The sequence below is a fragment of the Podarcis raffonei genome, chromosome 2 (genome assembly GCF_027172205.1).
Source record: "Podarcis raffonei isolate rPodRaf1 chromosome 2, rPodRaf1.pri, whole genome shotgun sequence".
Lineage (NCBI taxonomy): Eukaryota > Metazoa > Chordata > Lepidosauria > Squamata > Lacertidae > Podarcis > Podarcis raffonei.
In genome coordinates this window covers 11,097,270-11,123,811 of record NC_070603.1, presented here as the reverse complement: position 1 = coordinate 11,123,811, position 26,542 = coordinate 11,097,270, and the positions used below count along the sequence as shown (strand labels likewise).

Here is a 26,542-nt window from a genome sequence, read left to right as displayed (position 1 = left end):
TCCCCCAAACTAGATGATTTTTTTAAAATGATTTTTTTTTTTTACCATTTCGTTTTTTAAAGATCCAAGTGTCTTGTATAATCTAGTTCAAAAGGAAATCTAAACATTTACTAGAAACACATTAAACTTCCTAAAACCAGTATCACAGCTACCTACCAAATAGAATGAATTAAAGATTTCATTTTTGAGTAAACCACAAGGGAAACAATGTATATTTTTTAAAATACAGTCGTACCTTGGAAGTCGAACAGAATCCGTTCTGGAGCCAAAGTGTGGCTTTTGATTGGCTGCAGGAAGCTTCTGCAGCCAATCAAAAGCCGTGGAAGCCCTGTCAGATGTTCGAGTTCCAAAGAACATTCGCAAACCGAAACACTCACTTCCAGGTTTGCGGCGTTCAGGAGCCAAAACATCCGAGTGCCAAGGTGTTTGGGATCCAAGGTACAACTGTACTGCAAATGACACAGCCAAGAGTAGTGTTTTTGAAATAAACCAGATCAAGTCACCACAACAAGCCAATATTCAGGCAAAGTGCAATTGCTCAAATCCTCCTTCTGGCCATGCGGGAAGAGGCAAGTGTGCAAACCTCAGGCTCACAGCAGCTCTTTCCTGTTTGTGCACATAATTCTAGAACTCTGGTTTAGTGTAAGGTGCGAACCAGTTCAGTGTGTTCAGTTTCAAGTTATGAATGAAATGCAATTACTTTCTATCTCAGGAAGAAATACTATTTTGCACAGTAACTAACCCTTGCATCATGGAAAGCTATGAAAACTTGCAGTTAATCTTATACATGTTTACTCACCCACTTTGTTCAATGGGATTTACTTCTCAATACATGTACATAGGTTTCACCACTTTAGTCAAGGAAATGGATTTTACTTAATAGACTTACATGTGTACAGAGAGAAATCTATCTTGTCTTATCTCTAAGCAGGAAAAAAATACAATACAAAAAGTACATGGGATACATGAGCAAAGAGTTTTGATTCTGTCTATGTAAAGGCATTATTTAGCTGCAAACCATGTTTTATTTGTTATGGTATCTATTAGTATGAAAGCTTGTTCAGGAAGGAAATGAATTTCAGTAAGTGGGCAGCTTTGATTTTGAATCTGTTTTTAAAGCCTAGAGCCTTCTCTTCCAACATTTCTTAGGGACTAGCAACCCACAGCAACTAGATACCTGACAAGACACTGAAAAAAAGACATTGAGCAGTCACTTCTCTTCAGGTCTCTATACCACTCTGCTCATTGTTTATCTACCCATTTGTAGCAGATATAGCTGCTTTCATCTTCACATCACTCAGTTTTTTCCTTCCAGCCAAGTTAAACAAGATGGCAAGAATGGAAAAAATTCTACCTATGCTGAGGGTCACCCCTATATGTGCAGCATTTGTGTACCACATTTAAATCAGCTTCCACCTAAGTGTGGCTGAGAGCCAACTACAAGCTCCTCAGCATCCCAGCTGCCATTTCAAGTTCTAGATACCCATAATTCAATGTATATTCTACAACATGTCTGTACTTGGGATCCACACATAATGAATTCATCATCTGCACAAATCACTAATGACCTTTGTGTAGACTCAGCCCTGGTGTGAAGAAAACTAAACCTGATTTCTCTTGCTCCCCTACCCAGCAGTAGGAAGGTGACTCAGTGATCTGCTGAGGTTGTATTTAAAACTATAGTTGTTCTTCACACTAGAACATTGCAGCCCTACACTGTGTGCAGTGAGATTTTAATTTTCTTTCTTCATGGGACAAACAGCTGGACAAAAAGCGCTAAGCCAATTTTCAAATCTTACTGTCGACAGTAATCCAAAGCATTAAGTGCCATTACACCTACAGATACTCCAGCTCTCTGGATTGAATAACATTGATTTTATTTGAGAAAACGGTAACATATATGTTTGGACATTTCTTTATCAATTGTTATGCACAATAAGATATTCTCTATGGCTTGCAGCCAACAAATCCAAGTATGCACTCTCATTCCCTCATGTTGGATCAAGCATAGTATCTTAACATGGAATTGCTGTAAAGACCAACAGAAGTCTTGTAAAGAATAAATCATTATCATTATTTTAGGACTCTTTTTTTTTCCAGTCCAACCAGCTATCAGAATAAGCAAAGCAACTGCGAAGGGGCAATGTGAATGAATAGCAACACCAAAACTTGTTGAAGTGTGAACCTGGGTTTGTGGACTATGTCCTTCCTCTGCAGACTTCCCACTCAACACCCAATTCTCAACGTTTATTTTATTTTTTTAAATGACTATTTCCTCCCACTGTGTTTTCAGCGGTTCTTTAGTTGTAAACTGCCTTGAGGGGAAAAAGGCGGAGCACTAATAAGTTCAAGTTTGATTCCCTCCCCCGCTTTCTTTTTCCTTTCTCCTCCTATGAAGAGGCTGCATCCTAATGTTTCAACTTAATCTTTTAAATTGTATTTTAATCCACTTGTTTTTATTATTGTTAGCCGCCCTGAGCCCGGTTTTGGCTGGGGAGGGCGGGGTATAAATAAAAATTTATTACTTATTATTATTAATAATCCAATACAATGATACCCGAATATTCCCCGAATTTGCCTGTGCTATATATATGTTGGGCACCAAATAAGTTGGGAACTATCTTCCATGGGGGGGGTTATATTTCATGGAAAGTTTCTGGAATTTCGGGTTTTGGAAACTCGAGTAGAGGGGTACGTGAAAGGCTGGCGGCTTCGCCTGGTTGGCTTGGACTGTCTCCGGGGTCGGGAGCGAAGGAGCGTGTGAAACAGCGAACTCCCCAGAGACGGCGGGAGGAAAACACGAGAGGCAAAACTCCAGCCCTTCACAGCCACTTATCCTCGAGCGACTAAGGCACGAAGACTTTCTCCGGCGTGAATGGGCTGAACGTGGACGGCAGACTAAAAGAGGTTTCTCTAAAAAAGTTCGCGAGGGTGTACAGCTTTGAAAATTACGGGCCGGGACAAAATACTGCAAGGCCATATGTAATCAAAGGTATAAGACTGAGGGAAAGCTGACGGCGGGAAAGCCTCCCACTCCGAAAGAAAAGCGCCATAGTACCGAGGCCCCTCGCCATTGGCCATCCTCCGCGCCAATCAAACAGTTACGCTAAACCACCCGCCCCACAAGCAAAAGCGGCTTCCCCGTTGGATAAACCGGCTGCCACTCCACCCTCCGACCCTCAATGGTCTAACCCTCCCAACTGCCTCAACCCTTCGACCTATGAGTCTGTCACTCAGATTCCAACGCCCCGCCTCCCAGAGCGCAAGCCCCGCCCCCTTTCCAACGGTACCTCACAGCACGGACAGGCTCCCAATCACGCCAAAACCACGCCCCCCTCCCTCGGAACCGCTGGCTCCCGGTAACGCGGCCCCGCCAATATTGTTTCCCGTGGTCGCTCACCTGGGGAAAGTAGCGGGCTCGGAGCGGAAGCAACTTCCCCCTCCCTGGTTTGTAACCCCTCACAGCCGCCGCTTCTGCGCAACGCCCGCCAAAAACCCCGTCCAGTGCGCACGCGTCAGCCCCTCCGCCCCCTTCCCAACCTCACTGCGCCGGCGTGAGGCGCGCGCACTTATCAAGTCTCCCTTCCTCCCCTCCCCGTTATTCGTCAGAAGCAGGACTTTGTGACGCATGCGCAAGGTGTGCAGCGCGCTTCAGCGTAGGTTTGCCTCAGAGGTATGTTGCACGTATTGAACTCTCTTTCCTCCCGCACCCGAAGCCCAGCCCGGCTCGCGCCTTCACCATACCAACCACCAACACAAAAAACGCTCAGGAATACCAACTTAATTCCCGCCTCTATTAGAATGAATGAATAAAAAGCTAACCAACCCCCCAAAAAGGGTATCCGTTGGTCCCAGCCAATCGCAAGAAACCTGCGTTCCGAACTGCCCAATGAAAGAGAAACTCTTGCGACTGGTTATTTGAGGAGTAAAGGGCGGGGAATTCCGTCGGAGTCGGAAGAGTGACAAAAAACCCAACCAACGGAAAGCCAACAGGGGTACGGATAACGGAGTGAAAAGGGCGGGGTCACTACGAGGGCTTCCAATGGAAGGAGAGCAATCTGGCCGTTGTCCAGTGAGAGGCGACGAAGCCGAGAAGCCTGCCCAATGAAATGGGGCCGGTGTGGGCGTTACTAGTGAGGCGGCGGCGCACTCGGTGACTCGGCCCCTTTTCGTCTCGGCTTCAGCGAGAGGCAGCGTCGCTTTGTGGGAAAGCCGGGCTAGGCCTTGCCTGTAATTACGCCGCCGCCATGTCGAAGTCTGAGGTAAGAGCCCTGATTACGGGCGGTTTAGTTCCATTCTTTCGACCCTCAACCTGTGGCTTGTTTTTGTGGAATTATGTTTCCTTTGCCTTTAGGGATCGTCCGATTACGGGTGCGATATGTCTCCTCACGAAGTAAGTCTAAAACAAAAAAAATGTATATATTCCCTCTCCCCATCCCGGAATCGTTTTCTCTCTTTCCCCGCCATTTGCCTCGCCTTCTGCTTCAAGGCCTAATGGTCTCCGGTCGGCCTTCCTTCCTTTGCCGCCTGGCCTCTTTTTTCCCCACCTCCCCTCGGGCTACGCATGCGCGCTGGCTTTCCAGGGCAGGCGCCATGTTTCACAGTGCGTGGCGGTCACCGCTGCTCTTCCCCGACGCTTGGAATGGCTGCGCCTGCGCTCTGCGGGCAGGAGGATTGGCGCGCGCCTGCGCACTGGCCTCCGGTTCCCCTTCTTCCAGTTGCGTGGGGGATGGGGACGTGCGCACACCACGTGCTCTCCTGCTTTGTCTGCAGTCTCTCCGCCGCCCCCCCCCGCAAATGTCTCCAGTTTCTCCCTTCGCCAACTTTCCATTGCAACCGTGGATGTCTTTCACGCTTTCGCCCCTGTCTCTTGGGTGATAATTTTCTTGGGATTCGTGTACATAATGCATGTTTATCATTTAGTAGGGAGGCCTGCCGTACGTAAGCACACTACTCCCAACTAGGTATGTAGAACTTGGGGCGCTACTATTTAGCAAACAGCTTGAAAATCTTGGCCATTTTAGGGCTACAAAGTTTCGGGCTCTGCCAAGAGACCTAAAATACTACAATGTTGCCATCCTATAGCTGAAAATAGACTTGCTGCTTTCCTGCCCCCTTTAGGTTTTTTCCCTTTTCTTATAAATGGATTCTGATAGGTAGCTTGTAGTCTTTGTTAGAAGTGTGTTTATTTGTAGAATGGCAGATTTAAGTGAAGGAGGAGCAATACTCTCAACAAGACTTGGAAAGCATACTTGTGTTTTATAAAATTAAGCAGCAAAATACATAGCTGATGCATTTCCTATTGCTTTAATATCAGAGCTTTAATTATCAGAACAAGAATAAAAGGCAGTCCTTGGTTATTTGGGATATAGTGATTATATGAAATAGTGACAAATGCAGGATTGGAGTGTGCCCCTACTCTTGTTGAGAAGCTTTGCTGGCATGTTGATACCAAAACAAAAAATTTTTTCCCTTCCAGTAGCACCTTAAAGACCAACTAAGTTAGTTCTTGGTATGAGCTTTCGTGTGCATGCACACTTCTTCAGATACACTTGTATGTTGATACCAGTTAGGGTGCTAGCAGGGAAATGGGTAACAAGTGTGCTAACTCATCCAAGGATTATTGTGCATTAGTAGGCCTGCTTATCTACATGAAGCTGTACTTCGATGGGAGAGTCCTGCAGTGCCACCTTCCTTGTTCTATATTTCCCTACTCTTCTCTTTTTCAGTCCCCCAAGGAACCTGAACAGCTACGCAAACTGTTCATTGGCGGCCTAAGTTTCGAGACGACAGATGAAAGCCTTCGCAATCATTTTGAACAATGGGGCACACTTACAGACTGTGTGGTAGGTGTTCATGGGGGGATTGGCTGTTTTGGTGAGGACATTTGTTATTTGCTGCTGTAGATGGCATTACCCAAGACGAATGTTTTTGAGTCCTGTAAGAATCATGCATTCCATGGCATGCTATGATGTGTATTGTATCCTTAGAACAAAGTGAAATAATATGACTTGGCTTTTTTTATCCTAGGTGATGCGAGACCCAAACACTAAGCGCTCCAGGGGCTTTGGATTTGTCACTTATTCAACAGTGGAAGAGGTTGATGCTGCCATGAATGCCAGGCCCCACAAAGTTGATGGGAGAGTTGTTGAACCAAAAAGAGCTGTATCCAGAGAGGTGAGAGCTGCTGTCGGCTGCACTAGTGAGGAGTGTGCCAAAGTGTTGTACAGTGGTATCTTGGGTTATAGACGCTTCAGGCTACAGACTCAACTAATCCAGAAATAGTACCACGGGTTAAGAACTTTGCTTCAGGATGAGAACAGAAATCGCGCGGGAGGCCCCATTAGATAAAGTGGTACCCAGGTTAAGAACGGACCTCCGGAATGAATTAAGTTCTTAACCCGAGGTACCACTGTATTAGTTTCTTGTAGCTGAAGACCATAAACATTGTGTTCATGCATCTGTTTATCCAGAACTGCAGTTAAAGCAACTATATTAGTACCATTCTCAGTTCACTGATGACCTTTTTTAGTGCAGTGTTTGGCTTATTGGATTAGGTACGATGTAATTAAAACTATACTTTCCGTGCCAGTAGGTCATGGAATATTTAACCTGTTGCATCTGTTTTTTTCAACCATTATAGTTAATCATGAAAGTCTTGGGTGGTATGCAGGGTCCCTGTGCATTGCTATATATTACATGGCCATAAGAGCAACTATTCTGTTGGTTGGTATTCATGTAATGCTGTAGTCCAGTATGTGCTCTGGTCAATTCCTGGTTATGAATACACAGGATTTGTTTAGTGTGGAGCAATTCATGTTTATTTAGAAGTGTCCTTCTCCCCCACCCACCCCAAATTCAGCGGTGCATACTTGAGGTGCTCTCCAGCTGGAACTCATGGGAATTGTAGTCCCACAACCTCTAAAGAGCACCTGTTGGCTGTCTCTGAACTACAGCACATAGCCTTGATGTAAAACATACACCAGTCTTCAACTTAACCTAAACATGCTGTCTGTATGATAACTTTCTCTAGTACAGAGAGTTGCAGAACAGTGATTGGGAGAATAAAATGATAGCTACTGGCTCACAATTGATAATCCAAACCTAACATTGCATTTATCCTGTCTTATTCTAGGACTCTCAAAGGCCTGGAGCCCACTTAACAGTAAAAAAAATCTTTGTTGGGGGAATTAAAGAAGATACAGAAGAGCACCACTTAAGGGACTACTTTGAACAGTATGGCAAAATTGAAGTTATTGAAATAATGACTGACCGTGGCAGTGGCAAGAAGAGGGGGTTTGCCTTTGTTACTTTTGATGACCATGACTCTGTGGACAAAATTGTCAGTAAGTGTATTATTTGAGTTGATTTGACTTCCAGTTTTAGAGTTGCAAGGGAAATACTGACAACACTTTGTCTTCTTTATATAGTTCAGAAATACCATACTGTGAACGGGCATAACTGTGAAGTCAGGAAAGCCTTGTCAAAGCAGGAAATGGCCAGTGCCTCATCCAGCCAAAGAGGTGAGTTTTGTGGCTTTGATTGAAATGAACCTAGACTTCTAGTGCTTCTTTGTAGTGCTGAACGTTGTTCTTCTTTTTGTTAGGTCGTAGTAGCTCTGGCAGCTTTGGGAGTGGCCGTGGAGGCGGATTTGGCGGTGGTGAGAACTTCAACCGTGGCAGCAGCTTTGGTGGCCGTGGTAAGGACAATTTTACTGGTTACTTTCAGGATTTAATTTTAGCACGAGGGCTTCAACGACTTCAAACACTTATTCCAAAGAATCTGCCCAGGGCTCATGTTTAATAACCCCTCCCCCCATAAAAACCAACTGTACTAAAATGGGAGAAGAAACCTTATTTCAGTGTCTAGTTATTGATTCAACTAGATGGAAGTTGCATGTTCATATGTTCATGTTCTTGTGCAGGAGGGGTATACCAGCCAGAACATTGGTCTTCAGCTGGTTGGTCAGGAATCCCTACTAGCTTTTAGCCCGATTTGAGGTGGGTTGTAACATCAGCTTAACTACCATGCTACAAGAAATAAAGGAGGAATGCCCCAGCTTGTTTGTTTGTTTGTTTGTTTGTTTTTTAAGCTGTAAGAACTCATCTAGAAGACAAATTCCCAGACCTCTGTATTCTGGTTGAGGATTTGCAGGAATAGCTTGCTTAACTTCTCTAGAAAGATAGTAAGAGAAAGGGTTGGAAAACGTTTTCTTCATAGCCTGCTTTGAATGTGTTTATAATAGCTGTATTTTAATAAATCAGCTAAAATTTAATTACCAGTCATCTTAATGAACTGATCCCGGTACTAACAGTAGTTCTCTTTCTCAGGAGGGTTTGGCAGTCGCAGTGGCGGAGGTGGTGGTGGCGGCGGCTATGGAGGCAGCGGAGATGGCTACAATGGGTTTGGCAACGATGGTAAGTTTGCATCAACTGTGCTTTGAGGATGCAGATCTTTCCAAAGTGGCTTACAAATTAAATTGAAAGGCACTTAACATCAAAAGACTATTATCAAAACCCAGCAGCCTAACTGCACCCTCCCCCATGACAGCTGGCAATGGATAAACCTGCAGTTGGGGGGCAGGTAGTCTTTGATACCTTCCCCAGCTTCCCTTCCTCTTCAAGTTCTTAAAAATATTTTCCCACGTATGCTAATTGAGAACTTTATGCTGTGAACAAGAACATGTCCTTTCCTTAAAGGCTACGGAGGCAGTGGACCTGGATACTCTGGAGGAAGCAGAGGTTATGGCAGCAGTGGCAGCTATGACGGCTATAACAATGGAGGTGGCGGCTTTGGTGGCGGCAGTGGTGGTAAGTGTTACATTTGGGTGGTAAAATAATCAGCTGCATGCACAGTGCAGATCATTACTTTGGTTTTGACAAATTCCCAGTGTGGTCTTGGCATTAAATTTCACATTTGCTTCAATACCTGTTGCCATATGGCAAATCCTCTACATATTCACTTAATTAAAATACAGTGGTACCTCGCAAGACGAAATTAATTCGTTCTGCGAGTTTTTTCGTCTTGCGAAGCACGGATTCCCATAGGAATGCATTGAAAAGAAAAAGGAAACAAACTTGCAAGATGTTTTCGTCTTGCGAAGCAAGCCCATAGGGAAATTTGTCTTGCGAAGCAACTCAAAAAACGAAAAACTCTTTCGTCTTGCGAGTTTTTCGTCTTACGAGGCATTCGTCTTGCGAGGTACCACTGTAGTAGCAACTAGAATAATAGAAGCAGAATTGGACACTCAGAAGGCCATGTAATCAACCCCCTGCAATGCAGGAATATGCAGGTGGCCACCAAGGAGATCAAACCTGTGATCTTGGCATCATCAGTATCAGACTAACCAACTGAGCTAACTGGCATGCTTCAAGGGAAAGAGACATAAAGATGATCATGTCAAAAGGACTAAATACAAAAAGTCTATGAATGCCAATCCTTGTATAGTTCAATATTGCCTTTTATGACTGCAGTGAGTATAATAAGCTTTAAAGGTCTTGATGCACACATGAGACTGCTTTGGGTTAACTGAACTTTTTGTGTTGGTAGCAGGGGATCTTTATGTTTTGATTTTTATTTCTTTTAACAAGACACTTTTTGAATGCAGTAGCTTAGATAAAAAAGACCACCTAGGGTAAACAATGTAATTTCGCATTTTGCAAAACTGTGTCTGGAGAAGATAAGCAGTATGTATATCTTCATGTGATGCTGTGTATAATAGACAGGGATGGCAAATGGTTCTTAGTTTGGTAGATACAAGTAACTTGTTGAAATCATTGCTTCTTACTCTCTACAGGAAGCAGCTTTGGAGGAGGTGGAAGCTACAATGACTTTGGCAGTTACAACAACCAGTCTTCAAACTTTGGGCCCATGAAAGGAGGAAACTTTGGAGGCAGGAGCTCTGGGCCATATGGTGGAAGTGGGGGTAGGCGTCTTAAAACTGTAGTAAAGTTGAACCGCATGAACTTCTGTTTTGTTCCTTGATCACAGGGATTGCGGGGGGGATAAGTCTATGCACCTCTCTGAAAATGCAACTTTGATTATTTCAGGTGGCTACGGTGGCTCTGGTAGTGGCAGTAGCTATGGCGGCGGAAGGCGGTTTTAATTCCTAGGTAAGAATCTTCCTTTTAACCATTGAAGAAATATGCAGTGCTGATGAAATTTAATTGTAACTCTTAATTTAGCTGAGCAAAGTTATTGTAGTTTAAGCTTACTTGGACTCAAATACAGATGTTAAAAGCTAATATATGGATTGGCAGTCGGTGGGAAGAAGCTTGCTATTGGATTGTAGCTTTGAGTCTCAAATGTGTTTAGATTAACAACTTTATTCCGTATTATTCAACAGGAAACAAAGCTTAGCAGGAGAGGAGAGCCAGAGAAGTGACAGGGAAGCTACAGGTTACCACAGTTGTGAACTCAGCCAAACACAGTTGTGGCAGGGTAGAACTGCCTCATGAAGACATGTGTTAGACAAGCGCTTGTTTGCAAACATCAGGACTGTATTTGTGACTATCTGTAACAGGATATTTTAGTTTTTGTGTTCTGTGGAAAGTGCAAAGCATTCCAACAAGGGTTTTATGTAGATGATTATTTTTTTCCACACCCATGCTGTTGATTGCTAACTGTAATAGACTGATCATGACGCTGAATAAATGTGTCTTTTTTAAAATGTGCCGTGTATAAGTTAAGTTTCACTGTAAGTCAATATGTACTGGTTTTAGCTGCATAGTTGCTGTGCAGGCTTAGTTTAAAGGGTGTCAATGCCTGTTGACAGGTCTACTATAATACCGTATCAAAGACCAAATAGCAATGCTGCCCACAATTGCAATGGCAGTATAAGCACTTGCCATTGAACCCTTGAAATGGCACTTTGGACTCATAGTAGTAATATTTATACTGGGGTATGCTGTGATACTTGTGAAATCTAGCTGGTTCTGGATTGCCACAGATACGCTACCAGTATCAGCCCTGCGCATTTTTAAATTCCACACCTTTTAAAAGTCTTAAAGCCAGGGCTAGTTGATTGAGTCTGCTGAGGGTTGTAAAATCTCCCAATACTGGAGCAAATGCCAGGTCCAAATGGTTTTTGCAACCTGTTCCTAATGGTGGGATTTGTTTCCATAACCAAAGAGGCTAGTAAAATATGACTTCTCATCTGCTCCTAGCTAAATGTTTGGGGTTGGTCTGTGAAATACTACAATTATTAAGAAGGCATTGAGCATCCTAGTTAACTGGGGAAGATTGGAACAAAACAAGTTGAGTTCTTTACTAAATAGCTAGACAGCAGAATTATATTAGTTTGTATATGTTGGGCAAAAGCTTTTAAAAGCTGTAGATCTGGGTAAAGACTCCACAGTTGTGTAGCCTCTGTCTTTATGGTTGATTAGAATTTTTTACTGGAAGCAGTTGTGTTTAAAATAGTGCTGTGAAGTGAACCACCAGCACAAGGATTTCCATGTGTAACAACTCTCCTCCCCTTCTCCTACCCAAATCTGATCACAAACCCTTGAACAGATGAGGATTTCTGTTGTGCAAATGGAAATACTTGTGCTGATGGGATGCAACATTGCAGCATATAAAAGAAATGGGTCTGAACGTTCTTGCTGGGTTAATAAACAAAGCTTTCCTGATTAGAATGCAGGAAAACTCCATAGGGCCATTGGTTAATGTTGGTGCCTAAGAAAAGCAAGGCACATGTGAAACTGGTATACGAGGCAGCTCCCCAACAAGGCTCCTCCAGTTTCCTGGCCTTGTCTAGGAAGAGCAGCTCTTTTCTGTCAGCTTTAATGCTTTTAAATTCTTTGGATTAATAAAGTTAAATCGGGCCCCATCTGCATTAAACATTTAAAGCAGCATCATGCCACTTTAATGTCCATGGCTTCCCCCAGAGCATCCCGGGGTCTGCAGTTGGTTAGGGGATTGCACCCCTAACAAATGGCAGTTCCTAGGATTATTTGGGGAAAATAATGACTTAAAGTGGGATGGTACTGCTTTAAATGGTATAGTGCAGATGGGGCCTTAGTCTTGTGGGCATTGAAGACACTACTTGTCTGCTAAAAGCACTTTGGTAATTATTCCTACATCTTCTAATCTGAGTGGGACAGCTGATAAGTTCTGTCTCACATAATGGCTTAGATGCACTTGAACTCCACAGCCCATTTTTGGGATAGTCTGTATTTTCTTTTTTGAAGAAACAGTTCCAGGCATTTCTCGCTCCCCAGTGCAGTTGACAGTAGAATATTGGCCTCTTGGCTGTAATAATTTAAAACTGCTTTCTGGTCTACCTTTCCGTTCTGTGAGGTGGAGCCAAAACTGCACTTAAAAGTGGAGGGTGGGAGGGTTTGTATAGTGCGGGTTTTCCCAATATTTGGTCTCCAGCTGTTTCTCGATTACAACTATCAACCTTAGCTAGCAGGACCAGTGGCCAACGATGGTAGGCATTGTAGTCCACAAACAGCTGGAGACCCAAGTTTGGGAAACCCTAGTATATTGGTCCAGTTAATCTTCACTGAGACCTGAGCACACCTTATGAAGGATTTCCATCCTAGCCTCTTGTTGAAATAAGACCAGTTTTAACGTGTGCTTAAACCTTTTTCTAAAGCTGCAATGGTGTTTGTATATATATCATTTTGTTTGACTGGTGAATGGCTTAATTTAGAATGCAAAACTGATAGTCCTGATGGGTTTTTACGTGGCTGAGTTTGCAATAGCAGGCGGATCCTTATTCTGTTGAGGGAGACGAGACCTCAGGATTCACGAAGTATTGCTCGGTTTTGGCATGGTAGCATAACCACAACAGAGGAGAGCACGCCAGGATCCGAAAACTAAGTAGCTTTACAAAATCCGGGAGGCTTGCAGATGGTTGAGCTACTAGGAACGGCTAGCAAGCATAGCTCCGAATGGCTTCCAGCTCAGACGCTACCACAGCTGAGAGTAGACGCGTGTTGAGTCGAGTGGACAGATAAGCCAGGTGCAGGCTTCTGCTGACTAGAAAAGTGCTCAGTGACCACCGGAAGGAGGCAGACGAGAGTAAGGATCCTTGCTCTTAGGACTAGCAGTCAGACGCAGAAGGAAGGAAAGGTTATATTACTGTACTGGTAGGTAAGAACAGATTTTATTTATGTCCTATACAGTTTTGTTATCCTGCTAAACTTTTCTCAGAGGCTGAGTTTACCTTGTAAATACTAGTTGAGCTACTTAAATTTTCCCAGTGCTGTAAAATAAGCATTAGATGGGTAGAACATAATATTGACTTGCCTATTTTTTTTATATATAAAAAAAATTTAAGTCACAACATGGGTGATGAAATGTACTTAATGAAAGCACTGCCTCTTATCTCCTCCTCGGGTAGCCTTGTGGACTTATAAAAGCATAGTACCACAATGCAATGGCTATACTGCTGTAAATGCAGACTACTTTGGGGGGAGGGGACTCCCATGCAAAATACCTGTTAAATGTAATAGGGTGAGGTCGTATTGAGTATTTTAACACGTCTTCCTTTTTATAGGAGAAGAGCTGTCCGGTGCTAAAACACCTGCTCCAAGACAAATGGACTAGGATACCCCTGGATCTCATTTTCTGTTAAAACCAGGTAAAACCAGCCAATCCTAAGAAGGTGGGTGAGGCAGAAGGTGGTGAAGTGACTGGGTGCAATAAAATACAAGAAGCACTTGATAGTTAGCTGTAGGATAGAATCATAGAATTGTTGGAAGGGACCCAAGGATCATCTAGTCCAGGCATAGGCAAACTCAGCCCTCCATATGTTTTGGGACTGCAGCTCCCATGATCCCTAGCTAACAGGACCAGTGGTCAGGAATGATGGGAATTGTAGTCCCAAAGCATCTGGAGGGCCGGGTTTGCCTATGCCTGATCTAGTCCAACCCCCTGCAATGAAGAAATATGCCAGGTAGCTGCTATGCAGAATGAACCTATAACCTTGGCAATATGAGCACCACACACTTGAATCAGTGGTGTCCAAACTTTTTTCAAAGAGGGCCAGATTTGATGAAGTAAAGGGCCATGAGGGCCGACCAAAGTTGTTGAGGTGTTTGTTTGTTTTTAGGATTTTACCCCAGAAAATAAACTGCCATGGGCCGGATTAGGCCCACAAAACGGACTTTGGACATGCCTGCTCTTAATCAACTGGGCTAACTTTCAATGGATTCCATTATTTTGTTTTGTTTCTAGATTGATAGGCAAATACTAGGCTGCATCTAGGAATGAAGAGTAATACTAATGTGTGTTCAAATGTTCCCTGTGTTTCATCCTTTGTTCTTTTCTTGCAGGACTCTTCAACTTCACGTACCACAAAGCTTTCCAAGAAAGTTTAAATGGCTACTGGGTAGCTGTATACATAAGCTATTCATGTGAATAGCTGTTAAGTAATTTTTTATTTTATTTTTTGTAGCAACTGGGTTGTATTTTCAGAGTTGTCAACTTCTAAGGCAGTAGTGAATTCCATAATATTCTGACACAGCCTTCTTGACCTTCATATAAAAACAGGGTTGAACTCCCACTTCATTGTGCACCTTTCATTGCAGAATTTATTGAAGTTGACCTACAATTATGTCTTCAGATTTCAGCTGCTCAACACCTACAATTTCTCCCTTCCATAAATAAAATGACTGGGGCCAAAACCCCCATCTTAATAAAATGAGCAATATTTTGCATTTCTTAGCATCGATTTTCAAGCAGGGACAGACACAGATAACTCGGTTGAGGTGCTCTGCTTGTTACACAGCGCACACACAGCTTTGTTGAGATCATCCTGCTTCCCTGAAATACATTGGGTGTCTGTATTTGCTCTAGCAGCCAGTTCCGTCGGGTTTGTAAAACACAACCGCCCCACAAACCTTTGATGCACAAAACCAAAATGACTTAAAATACTGATGCTACAATGCAAAGGGAAATGCAACATGAGGCACGATTTAACCAAACAAGTTTATTCTGTAGAAAGATTTAAGTGCAACTTATTTACACATTATGAGTGGCCATGCTGCTTTGCAGGCCAGATGTATTTTGATGCCACAGTCCTCTCCTGCACAAGCGTGTTCTGCCCAACACCCTGGTACACTTATTCTGGGGGATGCAGGTGGCCTGTAATTCTGGAAAGCAGCATGCATTTTAAGAGACCACATTATGTTGTTGATTTCCATGGGTAAAGAGCAAAGGGTGATCTACCAGAGCTAGTGCAAGCCTGTCCCATAATAAGCTGGTGTAGCATTTACAGAGGCTTCGAACTTCTTGAGCCACAAGCTAGCCTCCCTGCTAAAACTCAGGTTTGTAAAAAGTAGTTGGCTAAAACAATTTTGTACTGCACCTCAACAATCTGGAAGCAACAGTAAGATCCCCGGACAGCACCTGGTTCTTAAAAGCCTCTGCTCTTTCCTGAGCCTTAGTCAAGTAGGCTTGCATAATTTATTCTAGCAGAGCACGGGTCATAGAACCAGTTTTGGTTCCTCGCAGTTTTTTTGTGGAAGGGTTCATTCACTTCCTTTTGTCTCATTTCTACGCACAGGTCTCTGGCGTGTGGTTTGTTTTGGTGTCTTTACACTGTTCACCACTGAATCGGAACAAATATCAATTGGATTTTCTGTGGATTGATGTTTGTTCTGATTCAACAGTAAACTGGGTTTTCCTCGCGAAAGTTGCTGAGCAAAAGGGAAACCTTGGATTTGTATACGGGACTTGTGGGGAAAAGGGCGCTGTGGATGAGCCTTGTATTTAACTTCAAATGCCTGAAGTGGTGCTTGTAGCCAACAGCAAGCATAGTTCCACAAAATGAGGGGGAAACAGGGGTCTGAAGAGTCCTGTGTGCTCTTAATGGAGCATGACTATGGCTAATTCTGAAAAGATTGCAAGCAGCCTCATTTTCTGTTGGATTTTCAGATAGGTTGAAATTTTGTGGCTCCTACATTTTGGAAGCACTCCCCTACCCCCAATCTTAATATTCTGCACTGGAGGGTATGCCAACCCCTTTTGAGAAACACTGGATTCAACTCCACTAGTGCTAATTCATTTGGCCCTCTAGAGTAAATTTAAGAAACAGGCTGTCTGGGCTAGACTCCCAATTCCCAACATCAGGCTTGCTTGTGAGCTGAAGTCCATCATCTGGAAGACCTTACGTTTCCCATCACTGTTCTAGAGACCTTGTAGTTTCCGAAGACCAGGAAGGCAGGGTGGGTGGAGAATTAATTCTGATCAGAATTAAACAAGTTGCTATACCTTTTGTTAGGAGACAGATCTAACACCACCATACAGATCTTTTTTCAGTCTTTGTGCTGCATGCCAGCGGGTGGGTGGAGGCAGGGGCAAAAGTAGGAGGAACAGTGAATGCAAGTTTGCTTTTGCACAGTAGAATAATAGAATCTTAAGAGTTGGAAGGGACCCAAGGGTCATCTAGTCCAACCCCCTTGCCAGTAGGCAAATTTCACACTCAATGCAACCTTTCCACTGAGGTAAGCAAGAATTCTTGGGCATGTTTCACTGAGGCAGCACTTGAGGTATAAAGCACAAGGCCATGCATAATTTTCAGAGGGCCATATAAAGAGGCTTGGAGGAAGATTTGGTTGGTCCCTGGCTTGAGCTTCCCCACTCCCTGCCATAATGGTCTGGGAATACAGTCGTAGCCTGGTTGCCAAACAATGCCTTCCGGGAGTCCTGCAGCCAACTGGAAGCTGTGCTGGACATTTGGCTTCCAAAAACCGGAACACTCCCAGTTTTCAATTGTTTGGGAGCCAAAACATTCAGCAACTAAGCTGTTTGAGATCCCAGGTACAACTGTACTGCCTTCAATAAACAATCTCTGGGAAAGACTAACCTTAGAAATGGTGTGTGGATGAAGCAAATAATGTCAAGCTAACAAAAGTGAATAGTTTGGCTAGGTCAATAGTTCTTTGGGTAGATTCTAGTTGCCTTCTTCAAGCTCCCAGAGCTGTTTCCCTCTCCCCATTCTGTAAATCGGTTGTGTTTAAAGAACGGCCTAGATAACAGTCGTAAGCACTTTTAAGTTCAGAAGCAATGGCATTTGTTCAGTTACAAATATGTATATGCATTCATTTGCCATGTGGCTTGTAATAGACCGTGCTCCTCTATTTGGGTAGCCTCAAAGCTTGAATTGGAGGCTCCTTGAGTCTCCTTGAAAACAGTGCAGGGTTGCTTATTTTGGGCCAAGTGGGTCTATTCAATCCCTGCACTTGCTCCCGCGAGAATCTGCTCTGTTCAGTCACTGGGCTTGTCTGGCTGGTTATTTCGCGGTACCAGGAAGACTCCGCCATCTGCAGCGAGTTGCAGCACATACTCTTCAGGGGAGTAAGTGTTGCCAGCTTCATCACGCAACATGCAAAAGACTTGGTGGTAGAGAGCTCCCAACTTTTGCTTGGTGAGCGCCAGGGTCCTGTTAAACTCTCCTCTGTCCCGTAGCAGCCGCTGCCGCTCGCAGCTCAGCTCTTCCAGCTCCCGCTCCAAGTGAACCAGGGTCTCTAGCTTGCGCTTGCGGCAATTCTGAGCCGCCACTTTGTTCTTGCCGCGCCGGCGGATGTCCCTGATCAGAGCCAGCTGAGGCTCGCTCAGCGGGAAGCGTGTCACCAGCTCGTTGAAGTCGTCCACAGGCAGGTTGATGATCTTCTCGACTGGGAAGGGGATGTTCATGGCAAGGGCCCGCCGCTCGTCCCGACTGCCCACCAGCTCCCCACGTGGGCTCCGCCCTTTCTCCAAAGAATGTTCCAGGGGTGGGTTGGCGCAGGGCAACTCTGGCACAGGGGGCAACATTGGGTAGGGTGGTGCATGGTCCATGGGGTACAGTGGCACATACTCTGCCCTCTCCAGCCCCTCTGCCTCTAGGGACTCTGCATCGCTGTAGTTAAGGGACAAGCCAGAGTCTGATTCCAAGTCCTCCTGGGGCTTGCAAGGGCCTTGTGGCCCATAGCAACTGGCCAAGTCCCTCTCCAGCACCATCCCTGGTGCCCCTTTACATTCGCCCAGAATGGCAGGTCCAGGAGGCTCGAGGGAGGACGAGATCAGCATGCCGGTGTAGCTGTAGACAGTGCAAGGGCCTGGCAGAGTTTCTGGGAAGGGGCGCTCGTATGGTGGAGCAGGATGGCTGTAGGAAATCGAACAGTCCCCCATCTCTGTGCACGGCCCATAGCTGGGAGGTGGCGCCATTGGTTGTGCATGGCCGCATAAGGCAGGGTCATAGCAGCTTTCAGCTGGCATCTCAAGGCCCTGCAGGGATGAGAGAGAGGTGCTGAGCACAGGCTTAAAAGTTCACACAGATTTCATAGAATCATAGAGTTGGAAGAGACCACAAGGGCCATCGAGTCCAACCCCCTGCCAAGCAGGAAACACCATCAGAGCACTCCTGACATATGGTTGTCAAGCCTCTGCTTAAAGACCTCCAAAGAAGGAGACTCCACCACACTCCTTGGCAGCAAATTCCACTGTCAAACAGCTCTTACTGTCAGGAAGTTCTTCCTAATGTTTAGGTGGAATCTTCTTTCTTGTAGTTTGGATCCATTGCTCCGTGTCCGCTTCTCTGGAGCAGCAGAAAACAACCTTTCTCCCTCCTCTACGTGACATCCTTTTATATATTTGAACATGGCTATCATATCACCCCTTAACCTCCTCTTCTCCAGGCTAAACATGCCCAGCTCCCTTAGCCGTTCCTCATAAGGCATCGTTTCCAGGCCTTTGACCATTTTGGTTGCCCTCCTCTGGACACGTTCCAGTTTGTCAGTGTCCTTCTTGAACTGTGGTGCCCAGAACTGGACACAGTTTTCCCTGCATACAAGGGTGTAGAGTCACAGCTGAGGCTTAGGAGGAGGGACACACCAATCAAGATCCAGAGCAGGGGTCAGCAAACATTTTCAGCAGGGGGCCAGTCCACTGTCCCTCAGACCTTGTGGGGGGCCAGACTATATTTTTTTTGGGGGGGGTGAATGAATTCCTATGCCCCACAAATAACCCAGAGATGCATTTTAAATAAAAGGACGCATTCTACTCATGTAAAAACATGCTGATTCCTGGACCGTCCGCAGGCCGGATTTAGAAGGTGATTGGGCCGGATCTGGCCCCCGGGCCTTAGTTTGCCTACCTATGATCCAGAGATTCAGAAAGCAGAATTTAGAACCCAGGAATTCTGGCTCTTGTTCTAAGCTGTTTCCCGACTGCTGATCTCTTAAGTTCCAACTTCCATGCAAATGAACTCCTGTTCCCCCTCTCGGTTTAACTCCTTTGATTCCAACTACACCTTCCCGTTCCTTTTCCAACAGAGGCCTCCGTAGGTAGCAGCTTTCTCCTAACAATTTGCTCTCCCCAGCCATCTATTTACCCAGCACGTTGCTCTTTGATGACTGAATAGGTGGTGTTCCAGTCTGAGCACCCCTCAGTCACAACCCTCATCTACTCATTGGCACGGCCTCCTGCTGCAAAGCACGCTATGCAGGGGCGGAAGAGGAGCGAAGGAGCCCCTGCGCAGGTGCCTACCTGGCGGAGATGGATGGGTTGATAGCATTCCCCCTAAGAACAAAAGAGCGATTCATCTCATCAGACAGATCCTGCATTGTGCACCGTTCCTCCCAACTTGCATCTCCCCAGGGTCAGGTGCTGAATGGGGCAGTGTTGGGAGAGTCATCATGAAGGAGGCAACTGTGCGCAATGGATACCTGCCACTTTGCAACTGACTTGGTCCACGCCTCCGTGAAGGACCTAAAACCCCATGCAACGCTGCAACGCTGTCTAGGGTGCCACATGTTCCTCCTTCCTCTCCCTAACAGCTCCTCCTTTTGCACGTTTGCTCTGAAGGAAACTCCACGGAGGTCAAGGAGACCTGCTCCCAGGCAAATGCAGAGAGGGCTGCTATCTTTGCTTCAGCAAAATGTTTCCTTAGCAATACAAAAAAAAAAAAAAGGAATGAAAAAGTTGGACACCCTGTTGTTGATTTTCTCTCCGGAAGCAGTGTTAGGAGCTGGGCTGCCACGCTCATGCAAGACATGGGAGGGTTTCAATCTTGCATTCTTCTGAGGTTTTGCAAAAGTACAAATAATGATAAAAGGAAGGCAGCTCCCCCCAGCAGCAGGGATGAGTAATGGAAAAGGAGGAGGGAGAGTAGAGTGGAATGCCCTCCTTGAAGGGAATGGCTGGAGTTCTTTTAGGGGGTAAAGGTAAAGGTAAAGGGACCCCTGACCATTAGGTCCAGTCGTGTCCAACTGGGGTTGCGGCGCTCATCTCGCTTTATTGGCCGTGGGAGCCGGCGTACAGCTTCCGGGCCATGTGGCCAGCATGACTAAGCCCTTCTGGCAAACCAGAGCCGCGCACGGAAACGCCGTTTACCTTCCCGCCGGAGTGGTACCTATTTATCTACTTGCACTTGGACGTGCTTTCAAACTGCTAGGTTGGCAGGAGCAGGGACCGAGCAACGGGAGCTCACCCCGTCGCGGGGATTCGAACCACCAACTTTCTGATCAGCAAGTCCTAGGCTCTGTGGTTTAACCCACAGCGCCACCCGCGTCCCATGGGGCAAGGATACACTGCAGATATTCATTGGTGGTTTCACTTGCTAGTTTTATAATCTCTAATACTAATGCTGCAGATGACAGTGCTTCCATCTCCTTCAAATATATAAAAGGATGTCACATAGAGGAGGGAGAAAGGTTGTTTTGTGCTGCTCCAGAGAAGCGGACACGGAGCAATGGATCCAAACTACAAGAAAGAAGATTCCACCTAAACATTAGGAAGAACTTCCTGACAGTAAGAGCTGTTCGACAGTGGAATTTGCTGCCAAGGAGTGTGGTGGAGTCTCCTTCTTTGGAGTTCTTTAAGCAGAGGCTTGACAGCCATATGTCAGGAGTGCTCTGATGGTGTTTCCTGCTTGGCAGGGGGTTGGACTCGATGGCCCTTGTGGTCTCTTCCAACTCTATGATTCTATGATTCTAAAGCACTTTGCTAGCCTGAGCAGGAGAAAGACAAACAGGAAGCCAAGAGGGATAGGAAGGAGCCCTGTGGCCTTTCCCCTGGAGGGGGAGGGCTGCCCCTGCCCAAATGCCACAACCTCGTAGATAAGGTTACCAGACATCCCCGTTTCCCAGGGACAGTCCCCAGATTTACAAACCAGTCCCCATACAAAATCCATTGAAGTTGAAAAGTGTTCCCAGATTCAAAACTGCAGTAAAGGAAAAGCATCTCTCAATGCGTAGTTAAGGGCTATTGTGACATCAGCAGCCAATCCCATATCTGCCCTCTCTGTTATGTCACAGAATTTGAACACTGGTGGGGGGCCTGCAAGATGTTCACAGTACTTTCACTACTGTCAAGCAACACAACCGCCCTGTTAAGGTAAACCAATATGATCATCCCCTTATTGCAGGTAAGTTGTGCACATATATCCTTTGTTGTCTCTGACATAAGATAAATGAGCAGCACAGCATCAAGAGTGCAGAGGAAAATCCTGAACGTCACCCCACTTTGCCTGTTGCAACCTTGAAGAACTGCATCAGACTATGATTGATTGCTGTAGGATCTAGGAAATCTGGTTGCCCTGTCTTGCACCTTGGAGGAACTGGCTCTTATTATTATTATTTTTATAATTATTATTATTATTTACATTATAATTCCTGACTACACCAGGAAGTTTTAGCATGTCTTAGCATGGTGCATAGGGGACGCGGGTGGCGCTGTGGTCTAAACCACTGAGCCTTGGGCTTGCCACTCGGAATTCGCCGGTTCGAATCCCCGCAACGGGGTGAGCTCCCGTTGTTCGGTCCCAGCTCCTGCCAACATAGCAGTTCGAAAGCACATCAAAGTGCAAGTAAATAAATAGGTACCACTCCGGCGGGAAGGTAAACGGCATTTCGGTGCACTGCTCTGGTTTCGCCAGAAGCGGCTTAGTCATGCTGGCCACATGACCCGGAAAAACCGTCTGCGGACAAACGCCGGCTCCCTTGGCCAGTAAAGCGAGATGAGCGCCACAACCTCAGAGTCGTTGAGACTGGACTTAACTGTCAGGGGTCCTTTACCTTTTTTTTACTCTGGTGCATATACTTTAGCATAAGTAATAGCAATTGATGTGGGTTGTATCTGTCAAGAAATCCTTGCTCGCTTGCTTGCCAGTTATTCCAATTCACAGGACAACATTTAAGGTGTCTAGCAGTGAAAGGTGTTGGGAGGGGGGACGGGACTCAAGGTTTGATTTACATTGGAGATGGCCCATCTCCCTCTGTGCCAGTGAATGTCTGTCACCTTTCCAAGTCTTCTGAAAGGTTTCCCCTGTTCAGCTGAGAAATGTGACATTGGCTCTCATTGGTCAGAAGGAGCCAGGTGTCACCAAATCCAATTCAGGCTCAGAGAGTCCTTTAAAAACTACTTCTGGCCCAGAGATGGAAAGAAGACAAAGTCACAACCAGAGAAGAATGGCTGATAAAGATGATGGATTACGTCGAAATGGTGAAAATGACCAGGAAAATCAGAAATCAAGAAGACAGAAATTTTACTAAGGAACGGGAAAAATTTATAATTTATCTTGGAGAACACTGTAAACAACTAAAAACTTTGGCAGGATTGTAACAACATTTGTAATGAAACAAGAACTATGGGAAAACAGGGATTTTTAAGAAAAAGGAGAATTTTATAAGATGCAGTTGAAAAAAGATTCAGGTGGTAGCCGTGTTGGTCTGACACAGTAGAAATATATAAAAAAATTAAAAAATTGTCTAGTAGCACCTTAGACACCAACTAAGTTTGTTCTGGGTATGAGCTTTCGTGTGAAAGCTTGATATGAGCTTTTAGTATCTGAAGAAGTGTGCATGCACACGAAAGCTCATGCCAAGAACAAACTTAATTGGTCTCTAAGGTGCTGTGGGTTAAACCACAGAGCCTAGGGCTTGCCGATCAGAAGGTTGGCGGTTTGAATCCCCACGACGGGGTGAGCTCCTATTGCTCGGTCCCTGCTCCTGCCAACCTAGCAGTTCGAAAGCATGCCAGTGCAAGTAGATAAATAGGTACCGCTCCAGCGGGAAGGTAAATGGCGTTTCCGTGCGCTGCTCTGGCTTGCCAGAAGTGGCTTAGTCGTGCTGGCCACATGACCCGGAAGCTGTACGCTGGCTCCCTTGGCCAATAAAGTGAGATGAGCACCGCAACCCCAGAGTCGTCTGTAACTGGACCTAATGATCAGGGGTCCCTTTACCTTTACCTAAGCTGCTACTAGTTGAAAAAAGGAATGTTGACGGAACTCATGGAGGGGCAGAGGGAAGTCCAAGGGAATCCTTTGTATGTATGATTATGATTTGAATATAAATGTAAACTGTAAAAATCAATAGAAAATTGGGGGGGAAAGAAAGTCCTTTTAAAAAAAGGCTGCCCAATGCAGCATTCTCCCATCCCATCATCAGGGGTACAGACCTTGACCACTCACTGGGAAACTGACCATCCTCACTGCTTACTCATAAGTAGACTGAGAACACTGTGGTGGTAGTAAATAGGTTAGAATTCGTCAAAATTTGGAGTGACCGGGTTCTTTTTGTTTTCCGGTATTCTGTTTGAACATTTGCCTTACTCTCTTATTTGGGTAAAAATTATGAGAGAGGCAAACAACAGTATCTTCAGTGTGGGAGTCTGCTATAAACCTCCAAAGCCAGACAAAACTTGGGATGACGTCTTACTATAGCAGATTACCAAACATTCAGAGATATAGTAGTCATGGGAGACCTCAGCTGATATCCGTCAGGACTCGAACTCTGCCAAAAAAAAATGTAAGGTCCAACAAATTTCACAATTGCCTTGCTGAAAATTTCATTTCCCAGAAGGTGGAAAAAGCAACAAGAGGATCAACTATCTTGGACCTGATCCACACCAACGTAGTGAGAAGCTTGGGTGGAAGTGACCTACTGGGATCCATTATGCAAAGGGAGGGGAAAGCTGGATGTGGTCAGATGCACAAACTCTGGATTTTAAGAAAACAGATTTTTAAAATCTTAAGGAACTACTGGGTGAGATCCCGTAGTCAGAAATACTCAGAGAGATTAAGATGGATGGGAGTTTCTTAAAAGGTGATATATTGAAGGTACAGTTGCAAACAATTACGACAAGAAATTGAAGGAGAAAGCAGTGTGGCTGCATAGGGAGCTTTCAGATGGGCTGGTGGACTCTGGATGTTTTGACTACAATCCCTATCAGCATTGGGACTGATAGGAGTTGCAGTCAAAACATTACATGGTGAAGGCTGAGATCCAGCATTTGTTCTTCAGTTGGAAAGACAATGACTTTCTGGGAATAGCAGTGGGACAGAGAGTTCTTCGTGCAGTAATCACATGCCCTTTCTTCATCTCCCCTCTTGTTCGCTTCCAATCTCCACCAATTGCTAATTGCAGCAAAAACCTTCTCTTACCTGCTGCCTTGGCCAGATAATAATAATAATAATAATAATAATAATAATAATAATAATAATAATTTATTATTTATACCCATCTGGCTGAGTTTCCCCAGCCACTCTGGGCGGCTCCCAAATGTTAAAAACAGTACAGCATTAAATATTAAAAACTTCCCTAAACAGGGCTGCCTTCAGATGTCTTTTAAAGATAGGATAGCTGCTTATTTCCTTCACATCTGAAGGGAGGGCGTTCCACAGGGCAGGCGCCACTACCGAGAAGGCCCTGTGTCTGGTTCCCTGTAACTTCACTTCTCGCAATTAGGGAACCACCAGAAGGCCCTCGGCGCTGGATCTCAGTGTCCAGGCTGAACGATGGGGGTGGAGACGCTCCTTCAGGTATACAGGACCGAGGCCATTTAGGGCTTTAAAGGTCAGCACCAGCACTTTGAATTGTGCTCAGAAACGTACTGGGAGCCAGTGCAGATCTCTCAGGACCGGTGTTATGTGGTCCCAGCAGCCACTCCCAGTCACCAGTCTAGCTGCCGCATTATGGATTAATTGCAGTTTCCGGGTCACTTTCAAAGGTAGCCCCACGTAGAGCGCATTGCCATGATATAATCTCCATAAAGTTGTCGCGGATCTGAACTGCAACCTGCCTGCTTACCTGATACACATTACCTGATACATTGTGTATCATCTGACCCGTCTACTGCAATTATTAAGTTTGCAGATGACACCACCACAATGGGTTTAATAACAGGTGGAGATGAATCAGCGTATAGAGGGGAGGTCCAAAAAATATCTACATGGTGCCTAGGGAACAACTTGCACCTTAATATCAGCAAGACAAAGGAGATGGTGTTGGGCTTTCGGAGGAAGAGAGGAGAACTAGCCCCACTGTACATCAGGGAGGGCCATGTGGAGAGAGTCTCTTCCTTTAAATTCCCAGGAGTTTATCTCAGTGAAGACCTTACTTGGAAAATAAATACAACCCAGGTGGTTAAGAAAGCCCAACAGAGACCCATCTCCTCAGAGTATTGCGGAAGAACGATGTCAATCAACATTTGATGATCTCCTTCTACCGGTCAACAATAGAAAGTGTCCTTTCATACTGCATCATGGTGTGGTACGCTGGTTTGACATCATCTGATAGGCAGTGTCTACAGAGGGTGGTGAATACAGCACAAGATATTATGGGCTGTCCCGTGAATCCGCTGGATGAAATAGCGGAAGAACGTTGCCTCAGGAGAGTGAGGGAAATTCCCAGGCATGATTCACACCCTGGCCAGCACTTTCTTGATCTCCTACCCTCAGGCAGAATACATAGAAGCATGATTAGTCGCACCAACAGGGCAAAGTACAGCTTCTATCCATGGGCTGTTAGGCTGCTGAATGAAAAGATAACAACAGGGCAACTGACTTTCAGGTATGGTGTGTGTGTGTGTCAGTAAATGAGGGGAATTAAGACTAAGAGAGCTGAGTGGGGGGTGCTCGTGTAATCTCACTGTATACAGGTTGTACAAGTGACAATAACGTATTTCAAATTTCAAATTACCTGCAGTTCTGAGATGGAGAGGATTTCTTGCCAGGTGAGCTCCATTTCTCCTTGGGGGCCAAGTTCCCCCCCTGCCAGGGGATTGTACAAGGGGAGGAAGGTTCCCCGAGCCCATCCTTGCTGGGGTGGAAAAGGGGGCATTTTGTCAGGCCGGGCCCTGCCCAGCCTCTGCTCCAGCCTGGTCCCCCCAAAATTAGCCGTGGCAGCAAAGTTCTGCAATGCAAAAAGAGAAAACGGGGTCAGGTGGAACTCAACCATTGTGAATCTTTCATAGGAAGAAGACATTGGTCTATCTAGCTCCACTGTTATGTACTGAGTTGAATAGGATCCAAAATGCAGCAGTCTGATTGGTCCTAGAACAATAGGATTCAGAATGCAGCAGTCTGATTGGTCCTAGAACAATGCAGCAGTATGATTGGTCTGCAGGAGCCACCCAATCCAGCCCCAAGTGGAAGTGAATCCACAACCTGATTGGCCTACAGGAGAATCCCGGAATTAGCCAATCACGTGCAGCCCATTGTGTAAATAATGTATATAAAGCAGATATTGTGGGGGAACTTCCATTCCTCCTCACCACTATGAGCTGAATAAAGAGCATGAAATCCGCTCTCGACTCCGAGTATATTTCA

The 26,542-nt window shown here is 45.3% G+C and overlaps 3 protein-coding genes and 1 long non-coding RNA gene across 7 annotated transcripts in view; 1 reads left to right on the top strand and 3 right to left on the bottom strand.

Moving 5' to 3' along the window:
• The window catches only part of CBX5 (chromobox 5), a 51,548-nt gene extending 48,021 nt beyond the window's left edge, over positions 1-3,527 (bottom strand). Inside the window, exon 1 of the mRNA XM_053373561.1 lies at positions 3,401-3,527. The gene's annotated coding sequence lies outside the window, so the exon portion shown is untranslated. The remainder of the gene's footprint in view (positions 1-3,400) is intronic.
• The window catches only part of LOC128406303 (uncharacterized), an 84,214-nt gene that overhangs the window by 52,979 nt on the left and 4,693 nt on the right, over positions 1-26,542 (bottom strand). The window lies entirely within an intron of this gene.
• Positions 4,134-10,669, top strand: HNRNPA1 (heterogeneous nuclear ribonucleoprotein A1). Of its 3 annotated transcripts, XM_053373478.1 has the most exons (12): positions 4,134-4,262; positions 4,355-4,393; positions 5,730-5,846; positions 6,031-6,177; positions 7,136-7,346; positions 7,431-7,523; positions 7,607-7,699; positions 8,331-8,417; positions 8,700-8,810; positions 9,797-9,925; positions 10,050-10,112; positions 10,346-10,669. In XM_053373478.1, the coding sequence occupies exons 1-11, from the start codon at positions 4,248-4,250 to the stop codon at positions 10,103-10,105; spliced, it is 1,098 nt and encodes a 365-aa protein (XP_053229453.1). In that variant the 5' UTR covers positions 4,134-4,247; the 3' UTR covers positions 10,106-10,112; positions 10,346-10,669. The 3 variants fall into 3 exon arrangements, with proteins under 3 accessions (XP_053229453.1, XP_053229472.1, XP_053229462.1); XM_053373497.1 differs by lacking the exon at positions 8,331-8,417; XM_053373487.1 differs by lacking the exon at positions 4,355-4,393 and having other exon boundaries at positions 4,136-4,262.
• NFE2 (nuclear factor, erythroid 2) overlaps positions 14,927-26,542 on the bottom strand; it is a 31,256-nt gene continuing 19,640 nt past the window's right edge. For both annotated transcript variants that reach the window (XM_053373431.1, XM_053373440.1), the window contains exons 3-4: positions 25,914-26,126; positions 14,927-18,222 (exon numbers count right to left, since the gene is read on the bottom strand). In XM_053373431.1, coding sequence (XP_053229406.1) covers positions 17,221-18,222; positions 25,914-26,126 — 1,215 coding nt within the window. In that variant the 3' untranslated portion in view covers positions 14,927-17,220. The remainder of the gene's footprint in view (positions 18,223-25,913; positions 26,127-26,542) is intronic.